At 47.7% G+C, this 15882-nt stretch overlaps 1 protein-coding gene across 12 annotated transcripts in view; it reads left to right on the forward strand.

The window, feature by feature from the left end:
• Window positions 1-15882, forward strand: part of DCLK2 (doublecortin like kinase 2) — a 151333-nt gene that overhangs the window by 133733 nt on the left and 1718 nt on the right. For 4 of the 12 annotated variants that reach the window (XM_068542598.1, XM_068542599.1, XM_068542600.1 and 1 more), the window contains 6 exons: window positions 1786-1919; window positions 2331-2408; window positions 8901-8997; window positions 9632-9712; window positions 10851-10967; window positions 13077-15879. In XM_068542598.1, the coding sequence (XP_068398699.1) occupies window positions 1786-1919; window positions 2331-2408; window positions 8901-8997; window positions 9632-9712; window positions 10851-10967; window positions 13077-13406 (837 nt within the window). In that variant the 3' untranslated portion in view covers window positions 13407-15879. Of the gene's footprint in view, window positions 1-1785; window positions 1920-2330; window positions 2409-8900; window positions 8998-9631; window positions 9713-10713; window positions 10968-13076; window positions 15880-15882 lie in introns of those variants that run through there. The other 8 variants (XR_011073900.1, XR_011073901.1, XR_011073899.1 and 5 more) reach the window with 7 other exon arrangements.

A 15882-nucleotide genomic window follows, 5' to 3' on the forward strand; every position in this document is an offset into this window, starting at 1 on the left:
GGGGTCATTGGCATGAGGAAGGCCGGAGGTTCTTGATGTCTTTTTATTGAGGAGTTTATAAATCACCCCCCTCATTAAGTATCAGACTAATGGATGATGTTGTAAACATGCTTATCTTGAAAAAACATAATTTGCTAAATTTTTCACTTCCTTTAGTAAGTAGTGGTTTAGGTGAAAATCTGATTCAGTTCATGGTAGAATACAAGGAAACACAAACAAAATATGTTTAAAATGTAAAAATAGAGGAAAGATACGACATGAGTACAGGTTAGGTTTTTGTAGTGATCCTCTGAAATTGAGTGTTTTCAGAATGGACGTCCAAGAGGCAAATGGACAGCTTGTTAAAGATCCCACAGTTGAATCTCGGTTATGTTCTCACACACACTCATTTGCTTCTAAAACCATCCATTTAAAATGTAACTTCTGGACTTTTATCCCATAAGGAAAGTTTGCTTATATATAAAATTAATTTTTTCTGAATTATGGAACCAGCACATATTCATTGTAAACATTTTGGAAACTACTGAAAAGTATAAAGAAGAAAAGTAAAGTAACCTGTAATGCTACCACCTAGAGATAAACTTAACATTTTGGGGTGTTACAGTATATATATATATAATTTTGAATATTTTAAACATTTTATGTAATATAGTAAATATTTCCCATGATTAATATTTACTTGAAATGTGCCTGTTAGTGACTGTATAATATTTCATTGTAGGGATTTACCATGATTTATTAAGTCATTACCCTGTTGGCCATTTATGTTGCTTCCAGTTTTTAAAAACAGATGAATTCTGAGATTGGCATTCTTGTGCGTAACCTTTCGGTCCATCTCTGTTGCCTTAGAGCAGGTTCTTAGAAGTAGATTTACAGGATCAAAGGTTATAAAGGATATTAAGAAATTTACGTATGATTGCAGTGCTTTCTAGAAAAGTTGTTACATGTTCACCAGCATTGTTAAACCTTTTCCAAGATGATGATTTACCTGATCTAATCAGCCAGTCCTTCTAGGAAAGGAAGGAACATTCATTAAGTCCTGATCTGTACTTCATCTCATTTCATCCTCACACCAACCCCGTAAGCCAAGGACCCGTGTCCTCCCATTTCACAGATGAAGGATCCTGCCCAGGGCGAGTGAGAGACCTTCAAAGGTCACATCACCAGAAAATGGGTAGAGTGGTTGGTTATGTAAGCTCAGGCTGTCTGATCCCCAAAGTCATTTTCTTTCTAAATTTCCAGGGTTCTCCCCTATGTAATATTTATATTCATCATTGTCTAGAGAACAAGTCCTAATTTTATGTTCTAAACTAAACATGCAAGTTGGAGAGCACCTAGCGCTTCAGTGGACACTTCATAAACATTTCTGAGGCTCTCACATCCCCCCTCCCCCCCCCCCCCCCCCCAGCGCTCGGGAAACACACAACAGAAGTCTTAGAGGGCTCTCGAGCCAACCAGGTAAGCAACCACCTACACCCCTCAGCAGGCAAGCGTGTTCATTATACTCCTAGGTAAGGAACTTTTGCAAAGGTAGAAATATTGTCTTTTTCCTATTTCGCACAATCAAAATCACATGCAAAATCTCTAAAAAGAAAAATTAGAGCTTTAAAAAGCAACAAAGATAAACCATGGCGTTAATATCACAAGGAGAGATTTCTTTTGATTTGTTAGTAAATGTATCTGTGTCCTTTCTGCCTAATTCCAAAGCCCCCCCACCCCCTTGCAATCACTGAGAAAAAAAAAACCAAAACAAAACTTCTGATTATTGGCTGGTTTCTGTTCCAGGTGTGTGAATATCCTGATGGGACCAAGTCTTTGAAACTAGGAGACTTCGGGCTGGCCACTGTGGTAGAAGGCCCTTTATACACAGTCTGTGGCACCCCGACTTATGTGGCCCCAGAAATCATTGCTGAAACCGGGTATGCCTCCTGGGGGTTTGGGTTAGTGCCTTAACTTTGGGAAAGGGTATATTTTGCTGCTACTGCTGCTGTGTATTCACATGCCTCTTGGGAATGTGGAGGGCAGGAGAGACTGTTACCTGCACCATGATTTTGATCCCAGGAGCTTGAGTTTGTGCTTCTAGTTCCAAGAGCCCTAGGCCTGGACTTCTGTCCCAAGGCCAGTCTTGGAGTCCCCAAGATGGTGGCGAGGTTGGGAGAAGAGCAGACACCTTTTGTCCAAAGGGTAATTCATTCCCCTACATGAAATGAGCAGTTTGGTACCGAAAGGCCTTTTTTCCCTAACAAACAAAGGCAAGTACTCCAGTAATGTGCAGGGTTCCTGGGAGTAGTATCACTGTTTCTGTCCTCCCACCCACTTTGTTTCCCCAGCTATGGCCTGAAGGTGGACATTTGGGCGGCTGGCGTGATCACGTACATACTGCTCTGTGGATTCCCACCCTTCCGAAGGTCAGTGGCTCTTTGAATGACAGTATTTGAATTGTAAACCCTCTCCCTTTGATCAGGAAGCAGACATTCTACTCCTGGCAATCAGGACCAGAAACTGCTCAATAAAAATGTCAGTTAAAAATTATACAAACATACCTTTCACTTTTTTATCTTAATTTACAACCTATTAATGTATATTCCTTGTCCACACTTTTGATGTGAGGCCAAGGCCTTTGCTTTGTGTTTGGTCCCCTGAGTTTCCTGCGGTCATTCTTCCATAAAACACACCCATAGTCCAATGTCTATGATTTCCATTCTCAGTCTTTTTCAAGAGGAATAGATTTAAAGATCCTTGCAAAGCAATCTGATCCTTCCAGGTAAGCCTTTTTCTAGTTCTTAAGAGTTTTCTCTTCTACTTAATTCGACAGCAATTTTTTGGTTTTTTTAAAAAATAAATTTATTTATTTATTTATTTTTGGCTGCGTTGGGTCTTTGTTGCTGCACACATGCTTTCTCTAGTTGTTGAGAGCGGGGGCTACTCTTTGTTGCCGTGAGCGGGTTTCTCATTGCGGTGGCTTCTCTTGTTGCAGAGCACGGGCTCTAGGAGCACTGGCTCAGTAGTTGTGGCTCACGGCCTCTAGAGCGCAGGCTCAGTAGTTGTGGCGCAAGGACTTCGTTGCTCCGCGGCATGTGCGATCTTCCCAGACCAGGGCTCGAACCCGTGTCCCCTGCATTGACAGGCGGATTCTTAACCACTGTGCCACCAGGGAAGCCCCCTCAACAGCAGTTTTTTTGTTTGTTTTTTTTTTATTTTATTTTATTTTTTTATTTTAAAGAACTGCATTTATCGTGTGTTTGCATTAGTTTCAGATATAATATTTCTGCAAATAACAAAGCCTTTTCTCCTTAACATAGTACATTATTATAAATCACACTAGAGCATGGTTTACCTTTTATCCAGACAAGCAAAATTAAAGGCCATGATATACTCCTATGAGAAATAGTGGTTCATAACAGTGTTATAGCGCAATCTGAGGAATAGACACCACCTCCATCACACTGAGAATCATTTTCGTAGGGCATGTTAGTGATGACAGTCATTTATTCTCCTCCATACAGGCTTCTTGGAGATTTGACCCTCCATAACATGGGAAGGGACAGACCTTTATATCACATATTCCCCCAGCAAGTGTGCATTCGATGCTTGGACAAGGAAATTGACCCAGAGACTGTTAATGGCCACAGGAGCTAGATGTATAAGGTCATATAGCCAGTGATGCCACCACTTAGGGGCATTTATTGTAGGCTATGTGTGTTTGATAAACAGGCAGGGAGCACTGAGAGAGAGATCATGTGGTTTTGGAAAGAGGGAGAGCTGGAGAAAGCGGCCATGGGCTCTGAGAGCTTCTGAGTTCTTAGTCCATTCCAGCTATGAAACTCAGTGATTTCTCCTGTCCTTGGATTCGGCAGTTTCCTTGGATTCGGTCTTCACTTAAACTTTCTCCATTGTGCCTTCAACAGCAGTTTTTAAACAACTCACTTTGCAAAGCATTTGACCTAGTTCTTGTAGAAACAGGGAATTCTTTCTTTTTAAATATATTTTGTCCGTTCACATAATATTTAATTAAGTAGAATTACAAATACTTTTGGCATAAACAGAGCTGGGAACAGCAGATTGACCCTTGGTGACCCTGCACCTCACCTGGTGGCCACACATGGTGTTGGGGTGACCCAGCAGTCCATGACCAGGGGGCGTGTGGGGCTTCGACACAGCATCTCTTTTGATCAGTTCTGTCTCCCTCTTTGGAGCAAATGAACACTTTGAAGCAGAAGTTCATTTAATGGTGCATGTTTGATTTTCCTCTGAGTTTTCTTGAATGCTCTTTTCCTTTTAATCCCTTCTTTGTTCATTTTACAACTATTTGTAGAGTAGCTCCTGTGGGCCAGGTTCTATTCTAAGTGCTGGGAATCGAGTGGTGAACAAAACATATTCTCTGAGGCCATAGTGTTTACAGTGTAGTATTCGGTCAGGAAGTGAAAAATAAGTTTATTCCATCCCCTGCCCCCGCATTTTATTGTGAAAGCTTTCAAACATACAGAAAAGTTGAAAGGTTTATCTTTTTAAAATGATCAATTTTTAATTGAGTTGAACAGGTTTTTTTTTTTTGCTGACATTAAACACAAGAAAGACAGAGATGTCAGTCTCTACTTTTGAGAGCCTTATGGTGCAGATACATCACAAGAATATTGATCAAGCAGAATAACTGAGCATGAGGTCATGCTAAGTTGGGGGCATGCTTAGTTGAGGGCTAGAAATCACAAAAGGTTTCGTGAAAGATATGACATTTGAGTGGGACCTTGTCCTTGTGGCATGGGTTAGGTTTCTGTAGGTGGAAAGTTCTTTCCATCTGGCCATCAGCATCATGGTTTTCCATCAAGATCATTGCTCAGGTGGGTTATACAGACTGTAGGATTACTGGACGTATCAGTTTTTGCTGAATAACAAACTTCCCCTAAAGGCAGGGGTGTAAATCATTCTATGGGTCCACTGAGCAGTTCTTCTGCTCTGGGCTGGCTCAGTGGGGGCATGAGGTCCAGTGTAGCCTCACTCATATGCCTGGTAGTTGGCTCAGTGTCAGCTGGGAAACAGATATGACTTGGCCATGTGCCTTTCAGCATCCGGTGGGCTAGCATGGGCTTCACATGATGGTGGATACAGGATATCCCAAAGCAGCCAGAGCACTTTCCAGGTCTCTGCTTGCCTCACATTTCTTGATTGATGTCCCGGTGACCAAACGAAATCAAATAGCTAAGCCTGGGGTAAATGTGGCAGAAGGTTAAGTGTGTACATAGAGGGAGGGGCATCATTTGTGGCTATTTTTACAGTCACACTGTGCCCTGGCTGGTTTCAGTGATGACTTGTTTTGGGAACTAGTCAAGTGCAGAGGGTAGTGGGTTTTGATAGCAAGTAATTCTAGGACCATTTACAGTAGAGTTTCCCTCCTTGGTTAACCCAAGTTGAGAGCCGTTGGAAAAGGGTATCAGAGATCAGTTGTAGAGGAATGTGTGCTCACAACACCCTCTAGTGTTGCCACTTGCCAGCGCAGCCTGGGAGTTTTTTCTTCGACTTTGCTTTTTACTTTTTAACAAAAGTGAGACTCAGATTGCACAATGTGTATCTATTGTGACTTGTTACCCGATGGACAGCAGCTTCTTTGCGGGATCTTGAGATAAGTCTGGCTAATCAAAAGCAGTAAAACTACATTCTGAAAGCTGCTGCCTCAGATGTTGTATTCAGAAGCTGGTCCTACAACTCTTAGATAGCTTACTTCTGAAAATGTTTTCCCTCTTTCATACCATGTTGTGATGAAAGAGAATCTATTATGTTAAATACTAGTTACAGAAACATCTTCACAGCGTACAGAGACATTCTGGATAGATTTTATAACCTTCTATAATACAAAATATATTTACTTTTATATATTTTATATATCATATATATGTATAGCAAATTATGGAAATGGTCCTTTAAAGAATGATAAATGACTATGGTATAAGACAGATTATCTACTTAAATTTGTACCTAAAATAAACTCCTTCAAACAGATATCTCAAAATATTTGTTTTCTACAAAAGATGATTTTCACCCAAAGCTTTTTAATTAAAATTGTTCCTTGGAATTGACAGTTTCAGCTTCTTTCACTGTAGCATCTCTCATTCTTCTTTTAGGGTTTTCGGGCTTTAGTCTTGGGCTGACATATATTTTCCCTCCAGTCTTTTCAACACCAGATTCATTGTTACTGAGAAGGATGTTGGTTTTTCAGAGGCAACTAGAAGTTTAGTTATTGCCTAAGCGAGTCTGTTCTTAGGACCACTGACAACAATACTTGCCTGACTGTGCTGAGGTATTTGATGTTTCTTTTAAAGACACACACATACCCCCCTTGAAGTGAAATGTTTGCACATCATTTGTGAAATAGCTTACAACATTTTTTCAGGTTACCTTGTCCAACCTTTAATGACTTGGCATTGGAAAGAGTGTACACAGACTCTTTTGCTGTTTTCAAAGTTTTTCTTAATGGGCATTTTCATACTTAGAGCACTGTACTATTTGAGAATTTAAAAGTGCCTGAACCATCTCAGCCAGATTGTAGAGTATAAATGTGTTAATAAATCCAGGGAAGATTTAATCAGAGAGGCTTTTATTATGTGACTACTAAGAAGGATAAATTCTCTTCAGCTCTGCTCTGGTGAGGGCAGCCCAAAACTCCCAAAGCTCTCGCAGTTCACAGCACGGGTCCTGAGGGTGCCATTCTAATTGCCAGGATCCTGGGGTTTTGTTGTTGACTTAGGCTGTTTTGCCAAGGACCTAAATCCTGCAGACACACTCCCAATGTTTTAGCTGTTTGTTAACAAAATAAAAGCCATAGATATTAACAGAACATAAGCTAGTCGAGGTTCCAGAAAAATACCAAAAAGGAGATGAGTGCAGCCATAGAGAGGAATGGCTAAAAAGAACAAATTCTGGAAATGGGTGATTTTTCTCTGTCTTCTTCTAACATTGTCTCCTGGGGTCCTCCAGTTTTCTAAAGGTTTCTGTAAAATCCCATTGTGTTCTTAGATGCATCCTTTACTCATTTTGAAGGAGAGTTGAGCTGAATTAAATCAGTAGAGAAGTAACAGTGAAAAGAAAAGAAAATATTTAGACACCTAGAAGGAGTCTGTGCTCACCCAAAGAATATCACTTTTTAGGAGAGCGAGGTGGGTGGGGGCATCTTTTGCCTTGTCTGGTGATCTGGCCTGACTTGTGCTGCTCCGTGACTTTTGCTGCGTGACCCAGACGTCCTGGACCCGCGGTGTCGACGCCGCTGGGCTTGGTTAGAGGTCATGAATGTTCACCGGCTCACAAACTCTGCTCTTTTTTCCTAGAACAGGAACGACGCAGCCACCTCATCACACAGCCCCCACATTTGTTGCTGGACACTGCCCGGAACGATCTATTTCTAGGGACACCACACTTGCCCTTGCAGACCCTGGAGGGCTGGTAGCATGAGCAGCCTGCTGTCCAGAAGGCTGGGCAGGGTCCCACGTGAGCACCCTGAGCAGTAAGTAGGCTGCAGGGAGCCTGTCGGGAGCTCCAGGAGGAAGGTCGCACCCTTGCCAAGTGAGACTGAACTTCGCTCCTGGATTTTGATCTTGACTCCAGCAGTGCATCCTCAGTTTTCTCCTAGGGCTTTGTGATGGCCTAGAAAGCCAATGACTGTGTTCTCACTCTGGCCATGGACGTGCCCACCAGGGGAAGGGGCTCTGTGGCTGTGGAGATGCAGTTTTCTGGGAGGTAGGGGACACCCAGCTTCCTGAATTTTTCCCAGCAGTGTTTCCATGGCGCCATCCATAAAAAGTCAAGTCATCATTTATCCTGTAGGCACCAGCTGTGTGTGCAGGTGCACCTTTGGGGGGGGGGGCAGGTAGGCACAGGGTGGTGAGGTACGTTCACCCAGGGGTGGCGAGGTGGGTTTGCCTCAACCGTGCAGTTCTAGTTGATGTTCTTGGATGGGCTCTTTGTCTCGGACTGAGCTTCAATGAAAGGCAAGTTCCAAAGGGGAGCACATTGTGTCATGAATGTTTATCCAGATTCTGAACTCCTTATGATGTTTTCATATGTTGGCTGCTTCACTGATCTTTGGCTGTGTTCTTGGAAAAGTAGAAAGAGGAAGGACAAGGAGATCTGACTCAAATGTGCTGCTTCTCCCCTCTTACTACCACGGGAGATTGAGGGCAGGTGCTGAGCTTGGTTTTTGCCGAAATGAGGATTTACATCATTTGTGGATGCCATTTTTTTCTTGAGTCTTTTTTATCGTGGAAAAATATATGTAACATAAAATTTATCATTTAAACCATTTTTAGGTGTATAGTTTTAAGGGTTAGGTGGTATTAAGTACATTTACAATGTTGTGCAACCATCACTACCATCCATCTCCGGAACATCTTCATCTTTCCACGTTGAAACCCTGTACCCACTAAACAAAGTTCTTGCATCTTTGTCTCTTCTCTATTCCCGCCCCTGCTCCTCCCTCTCTCTCCCCCCTCCCCCCTCCCTTTCTCCCCTTCTCTCTCCCCCTCCCTCTCTTCCCCCTTTCCCTCCCCCCTCTCCCCCTCTCCCTCCCCCTCTCCCTCCCTCCCTCCCTCGTCTCCCTCACCCTCTCTCTCCCTCCCCATCTCTCCCCCTCCCTCTCTCCTCCTCTCTTTCCCTCCCCCCCTCCCTCCGCCCCCCATCTCTCCCCCCACACACACGCCTCCCTCTTTCTCTGTGATTCCCAGGCCCATGGAAAGGTTCTTCGGTTCTTTGTCTAAAAGGGAGCGTGTCATCCCAAATGCAGTTGAGATCCACAGCTGAGCTATGAAATGCCCAAGCCAGAGAGACTGGACTCCTCCCCCCTCTTCCCATGAGCATTTTGTTAAAAACTGTATGGTGACTCTGACTCTTTCTCTGTTTCTCCATCACTGACTTAGTGAGAACAATCTCCAGGAAGATCTCTTCGACCAGATCTTGGCTGGGAAGCTAGAGTTTCCGGCCCCCTACTGGGACAACATCACGGACTCAGCCAAGGTACCCATCCAGGCCCGTTTCTAGGGGTTGCGTCGTGTTGAGGGTCCTCACTCACTGTGTGGGGCTGTAGCAGCTCTTGGTGTTGAGCTCCGCGTCTGTCTTGACTTTTAATGTGTGGTTCTTCATTAAGTTCCTTGCTCAGTGTGGTCTCTGAAATGCTTAACCGAATTCTGGAAGCTGGACTGGCTGTCTTCCCAGTTTGCCGCTACCGCCCTCCTGTGCTCCTCTAAGCCCTAAGCGTTTGTTCTTTCATTTATTCAAGAAATGTGTTACGGGCACCCGTCAGACTATAGGGTGGATCTGTGAGACCTGCTGGATTGCCGGAAGGAGCAGCACTGCGGTTTCGTGCTGTGGAGTGATAATGACCGGAACTCTTAGGAGAGAACATCTTGGGTTTCATGTAGATTCGGGAGAGACCTCTTCCTCTCTCAGTGCCGCTGACACGAGGCAGCTGTGTCTGCGTAATTGCCTCCTAGGCACGGGGCAGTGGAGGTGATAATAGCTTTTGCATTCAAACGGCTGAGCAGCTGTGTTGGCTGCTCTTTGAAGTACGTGGTGCAAACTCAAGATTTCTGTGTTGATGCTGGAATTACCCCCTTTCGCCTGCTCTATCACCTTCTTTATTTCTTTCCAGGAATTAATCAGTCAAATGCTTCAGGTAAACGTTGAAGCGCGGTGCACTGCGGGACAGATCCTGAGTCACCCCTGGGTATCAGTAAGTACCCACGTCCCCGGGGAACCAACACCTCTGTGTCCTGTGGCCAACAGCGCGCTTTCCTCGCCAGGGCTTTTGCACAGGCAAAGTTCTGCATCCAAATTCCATGGCGGATTAAATGTCTGTTTTCTCTAATGAGCAAGTAGCATGAAGGCAGTTCTCTGGGAGAAAGCGGTTGGCACCAGGATCCCACTCTGTGAGTGACCTGGCACGCCACTGTCCCTTCCTGGGCCTCAGTTTCCTCGTCTGTGAGATGAAGGGTTTGGCCAGGATGCTCTCTAAGGAGCTTTCTCTGTCATCCTGGGGTTTGAGAGATTTTAGGATTTGTCCAGAGATGAGCCCGTGTCAGACCCTGGTCTCTGTCTTCATGGCACGTGGCCCCAGGAGCGCTGCTGCTGCAGGCGGCGTGGCCGGGATGCGGTCCTGCCAGAGTCAGGCACAGGATGTGTGACGTTGCCTGGAATTTCTCTGAGCTTCGGCGGTGGCTCTGGGCTCATGGTAAACACGATCCACGAAATGGCAACAGCAGGAGAGGCTGCGTCCCCCTCAGTCCCGGAGACTCTGGGACAGTGACGTTAATTCAGGGGCTTTTGCTGACTTTGGCTCCCCAGGCGCCTCTGCCACCCCCCGTCCCACACGTCCCGACCTTTGCGTTCAAACTCTCTGGGTCCTGCTAAGTGACCTGGCTCTTGGGCCAAGTAGCTGAGATGCCACGTTTGTTTAATGAGCGATCAGGACCAACAGCTACCTGCATTCTGGATTAAAATGATAAACTGTTCATTAGTTTTGATGTTTCTGTGGGAGGGTTCGATACTAAATTAGGTGGCATTTGTGCTGCGGGGGGAGGGTCTCAGAACCCTGTAGAATGTCCTTGTGCCACTGGGACCTCTGCCCTCTCCTCGGCCCCCTTCAGACCTAAGGAGGGAGGTGAATGGCAGAGGGTCTTTCCGAGGGCAGGGGACTGGTGAATAATGGTAATCATTTCTAATTACTTCACTTAGATTGTTCCCCCGACCTTGTGGCTCAGATGGGCCCATTTAGGAGGAGATGGTGGTGGTGACGGCTGGTGTGTGACTGCTGAGGAAGAGACAACATAGACGTGAGAATCAAAGGCAGTGTATTTGATTCTTTCCTGTAGGACGATGCCTCCCAGGAGAATAATATGCAGGCTGAAGTAACAGGTAAACTCAAACAGCACTTTAATAACGCGCTCCCCAAACAGAACAGCACCACCACCGGGGTCTCCGTTATCATGGTAAGTAGAACAACCGCGCAGTTCTGCCCTTGGGCAGCTGCAGCGTCTGGCTGACTGCTCAGCCGATGTCGAATCTTATCAAGTCGGCCGCCAAGCGCTTCCCTCACGCGGCCGTGGGCGCCGTCGCGTTCCTCTACACTTCAGGAATGGCTTGGCACGTGAAGGGCACCCTTTGGCCGGCTCCCAGGCCTTGGGTCCTGGGATCAGAGGTTGCGCAGGTCCCAGCAAGGCCAGGCTGATGGGCCCCTGGCCGGGGCGCCCCGGCCTCTTCTCCTGGGCCTGGTGGCCTCCAGGCAGCTGCTTCTGTCTCATCTCTGCTTTCCCGTCTAGAGAACAGTTCCCAAGCCCAGGTGGGACTTACAGCAAAAGGAAGTGACTCCCTGACTACTCAAGGCCTCAGACATAGATTATTTGAGCTATGAATGATTCTTTGGGACTTGGGATAAGAAACAGCCAGAGTTAAGCAAATTCCATTTTAAAAAGTCAGTGTTTTGTGGTTTTTAAAAGTTCAGAAGAATGAAAAAAAAATATTAGTTTTTTCAGGGTTGGTAAAATTTTATGACAAGTCAGTAACAGTGATCCCCATATTTTTTCAAATCTTCCTTCTTCCAAAATGTTTTTAAAAAGGCAGCTTACCTAAATCCACAAACACGGCAAATGGAAAGTGGCATTAAAGTAAGTGAAGTAGCATGAAAGTAAGTTCAGCAAATGGGAGAAGAAGGCAGAAAAAATAAAACTGAGCCAGAAGTGTGGCGTGCACCCTCCCACCAGCTGTCCAGACCCAAGTCCTCGCCCAGGTGGGGCCGTGAAACTGGCCCCCGGTGTGTCCGCACCTGCTCCGGTGCCGTGTGTAGAGCACGGGTCCCCGGTGTGATCTCCGTCCCGCCCACAGGATCAGGGAGCCGCGGCCGGGAGCCAGGCTTTCTCAGGAGGCGGGGGCCTGAGCTGGGTCTCGGCCACCCCAGGACTGCGGGGATCTGCGGAGCCGGACAGCTCCGTCACCCTGACCTCAGGACAGGCCCTCACCCTCTGGAAAGGCTCGGTGTCCTACCCGACTGGGAGGAAAACAGTTGCTTATTCTCAGGGCGCACCGTAGCCTCGGAAGCTTCCCTGCGAGGACGCGGCTCCAGACAGAGGCAGAGAGTAGCCCGCCCCCCCCCCCCCCCGTGAGGGCGGGAGGCGGGCTGCTCCTGGAGCCTCCACCACCGTCCTGGCACCGCCGCGCCGTCCTCCTCCCCCGGGGTGCGCGGCTGCGCTCCCCCCTCCAGCCCTCAGGCCAGGCTTGCAGGCTGATGTGCTGCCGGACTCGCGAGTGGGGGTGATGACGGACTCTGGGCCGAAAGAGCGGGAAGGCCTCTTGAGCTGTGGTTTTCCTGGCATCTCAGCAGTGTTCTGCTGAGAGCCTGAGAATGTCAGAGTTGTCACAGAGCGGCAGCTTAAACACTTTGCAAAGAACCATCTTGACTGAGCCCACAGCATGAGAAAGTTCTCAAGCGGTTCACCCTTGAGAGCAAGGCTGCCGGCTGGGGTAAGGGGTCACGGCCCTGCCTCCGGCTGCGTTGTTAGGCAGCTTCTGGGGAAATTTACAAAAATTTAAAAACATTGAAAACTGGCACACGCAACATGGAACAAAAAACTTGAGTCAGCAGCACAATTTAACAACCACACGTTAATTCAGCTTCATAGTGTGCTAGAGGAAGAACCTTTATAGGAGGCGCCCAGGGCTTATGGCAGCTCCACCCTCATTTCTTGGGTCACCCGTCAACTCACGGCCCAGATGGGAATGGATGGCCCAAGGCGTGTGGCCCGCCAAGGTTCTGGAATGATCAGCCCTTCCGCCTTTTGGCCCAGTATAGGATAAGGACGTTTAGGTTGCCCTAGAACCTACATCTCACGGTTTACAAATGGCATTTTTCCATTTGCTGATGGATTTCAACTGTTAAATTTCAAACTCCTGAGCTTTAACGGGATGTTTGTGTGAATGAACAACGCTTTATTGTGATTCCAGCGGTGATTGTGAAAGTTGTGTGTTCCCATGTGTGTTCAGTGTCATCTTGGGCATGTTGGCAGGGCTCCGTCTAACCCCGCATTCCGTACACAACTCCACAGCTCGTTAGCTCTGGGGAGGTGCTGATGACGTCACCACGCTCACTGCCTACGGGGGAATCAGTAGAGCCTGCCTCGGGGGGTACCAGTTCTCCATGGCCACAAAGCTGGCCTGTGAGTTCTGGCTTGTCCCCCAGAGCAGCGGTGAGCAGGCCTCCGCGGGGATGTCGTACTCATCCTCGCCCGACCGAGGACCTGGCGTGGTTGTGTCCGGGCAGCTTGCAAGGCTTCCGTGTCGTCTGCCTCGCTCTCTTCACCAGTACTGTGCGTCTTTGTGTCCTGCCCTTGGGAACAGTTTCAGATGTTTTCTTAAAAATCATTATTCACAAATGACTCTCCCTGGTATTTATATGTTCTCATAACTGGGGTATGTGAGGCTCATGTGGTTTCCTACAGATACAAATAGCAGTGGAAACAGGGTATAAATGTTCCGAGGCGGAACCCTCAGGAACGGCTGTGTCGCTCCCAGACAGAACCTTGCTCTCCGCTGCCACCCCTAGTGTTCTCTCTGCCTTGGCCCCCCACGCCCCCCAAAGGATTGGAGCCTGAGGCTCCGGTGAGAAAATGATAGGGTAGGAATGGTAAATAACGGTGCAAGAAAGTCAAGTTGATGCTGTTGTCTGCATTTTGTTTGACAGTTTGATTTGACAGTTTGAGAGACACTTCAGAGTTTCACTCTGTACCCCGTTGAGACTCTGGGGACCCCGGAGCAGAATTCTGGTATTCAACGTGCTATGCTTCATCCGAGCCGCCTCTAATTGTCACCCCTCTTAAATCTGCATGCTTCTCTTGGACTTTGACACCAGCATCCAGCTCTCAGCTCCTCATGGGTGCAGGTCTCCTGTGCCTACTGACACCCGTTTCAGCCAAATGCACCCTTGGAGACTTTACTTAAAACTTCTCGCCTTGCCACGTTGCCTTCCTTCCCAGACCAAAAGCTGGCGAGTGCACAGGAGGAGAACTACAGTCGTTCTCCTGCTAAAGGCTATCTTTCACTTAGGTGAAAAAGCATCTTTTTGTGAATGAGAGCATAAGATGGGAACCTTTGTGAAGGCTTTTGTTCTCTTTCTCCAAATACATTTCCAAAGATGCATTTTTATCAGTAAGACAGTATAGGGTCAGCAAGGCTTTGGGATAGGAGAACACGATTGGATAGGATTTTGGTTTAAGACGGGGCCTGTGGTTTCAGAATGCACTTGCATTTGCTCTGGCTTATCCTTAGACGCTTAAAAAAGGACCGTGCACCTGCAGAGGGCTCACCACCTCGCCCAGAAGAGGCCATCTCGTGGTGGGAAAGGGAATTATAAGAAACCCCTTCTCGCTGCATTTTGTAGCCTTGTAGCTGACTGGAGAAAGGATGGATTCAAAAAGAGTGCTTCCCCACTCGGGGATTATGCTTCTTTCAGGGGGGAAGTTGGGAAGGATTTGGGCTTAAGATAGACAAAACTGTTTCGACTGTGTTGCTTCCGTTGAAAGTAAGTCTAGTTTCTGTCCCTGCTTCTCTCCTCGCTCCTCTTGCCTCTCACGCCGCCTGCATTGCTTTCCTCTGACTAGGTCCCAGGCGGTGGTATGTACTAACTGCACGGCAGTGCTTCCTTCCGCTGCACACATGCGTCTTCTTGACGGGAAGGGAAGAGGAGAAATAACTGCGGGACTGTTGCTTTCTTCTACCCAGGGGAAGTTTTATGGTAGAAAAAAGTGAATGCCGCCTCTCCCCGCTTTCAGTGTTTTCACTGAGGGGTGGCCTGGCCTCTGCTCATACTGGGAGCTTGGAAGCTTGTTAAAGAGCGATGCTGAGTTTCTGATTTGGCTTGTCCACAGTTACCTCTTCTCCAGGTAACGGAAATTGTCCTTGGCAATCCCTGAGCGTTCAGCCCGAGCTGGGAAGGGCCTGTGGAGAGCACCTGTTTTCCAGCTGACACCAAGTGCCCCGAAGGCAGCCGCCCAAGTCTGTCCTAGGAAGCCCCGTTGTTCATATTTTCTCCAGACTTTTTTTTTTTTTTTTCCTTCCAGTCAGAGTACTGGAAGAATCAGTGGTGCATTCTCCCCTCAAGATGGTTAGACCACAAAAGGACTTCTGGTCCACGTGCCTTGTAACTAAAGGTGCCTGAGAACCGAAAGCTCCCCACGTTTGGAAAACCCAGTGAGAGGGCCGCTGGCCAGGCCTGCCTGGCCGAGCAGAAGTCCTCAAGTCCACTCAGAGGAGGAGGAAGGCAGGTCAGGGCCAACCTCTCAGGCTAGGGTCAGGAGGTAAGACGACTTCTGTGCCCCTGGAGCAGGTTAAAACCCTTGGGGGTGTGACAGGGTAAGACACCCGCACAAAGAAGAGAGGAGCAGGGAGGAGATGGTGGAGGATGGAAGGATGGGTAATGCAGCACCATCGATTCCCAGGGCTTTCATAGGTTACGGGGCACCGGTGTGATGGTGGGGTGGGAGGTACTTACTATAGACGACCCGTGAGTACTGTTCGAATCCCCGACGGGGAACCTTCTTTGGAAGAGTTAGCTGTCAGGGACCTCGCATTCTTGTGGGGTTTGCTTCTTGTCCAGGACTCTTCTGGGCTCAGGGGCGCGGGGAGAAGCGCCCCGAACCCAGGCATCTGGGAGCCGGAGCCGGGGAGGATCTGCCCAGGCCGCGTCCAGGGCAGTAGGAGCAGAGGCCGCGGCGCCGGGGACGGGCTGGCCCGTGGGCCGCTGTCGGGGGCAGCCGGGCGTTACTTCTCCTCTCCTGTTGCCGCCGTGCATGCTCTGCGCGCCCTGCTCGCGGTGCCGGGACGGAGGCGGCGGGCTAACTGTCTCCTGCTCTCTCC

This window comes from Eschrichtius robustus, chromosome 4 (assembly GCF_028021215.1).
Source record: "Eschrichtius robustus isolate mEscRob2 chromosome 4, mEscRob2.pri, whole genome shotgun sequence".
NCBI lineage: Eukaryota > Metazoa > Chordata > Mammalia > Artiodactyla > Eschrichtiidae > Eschrichtius > Eschrichtius robustus.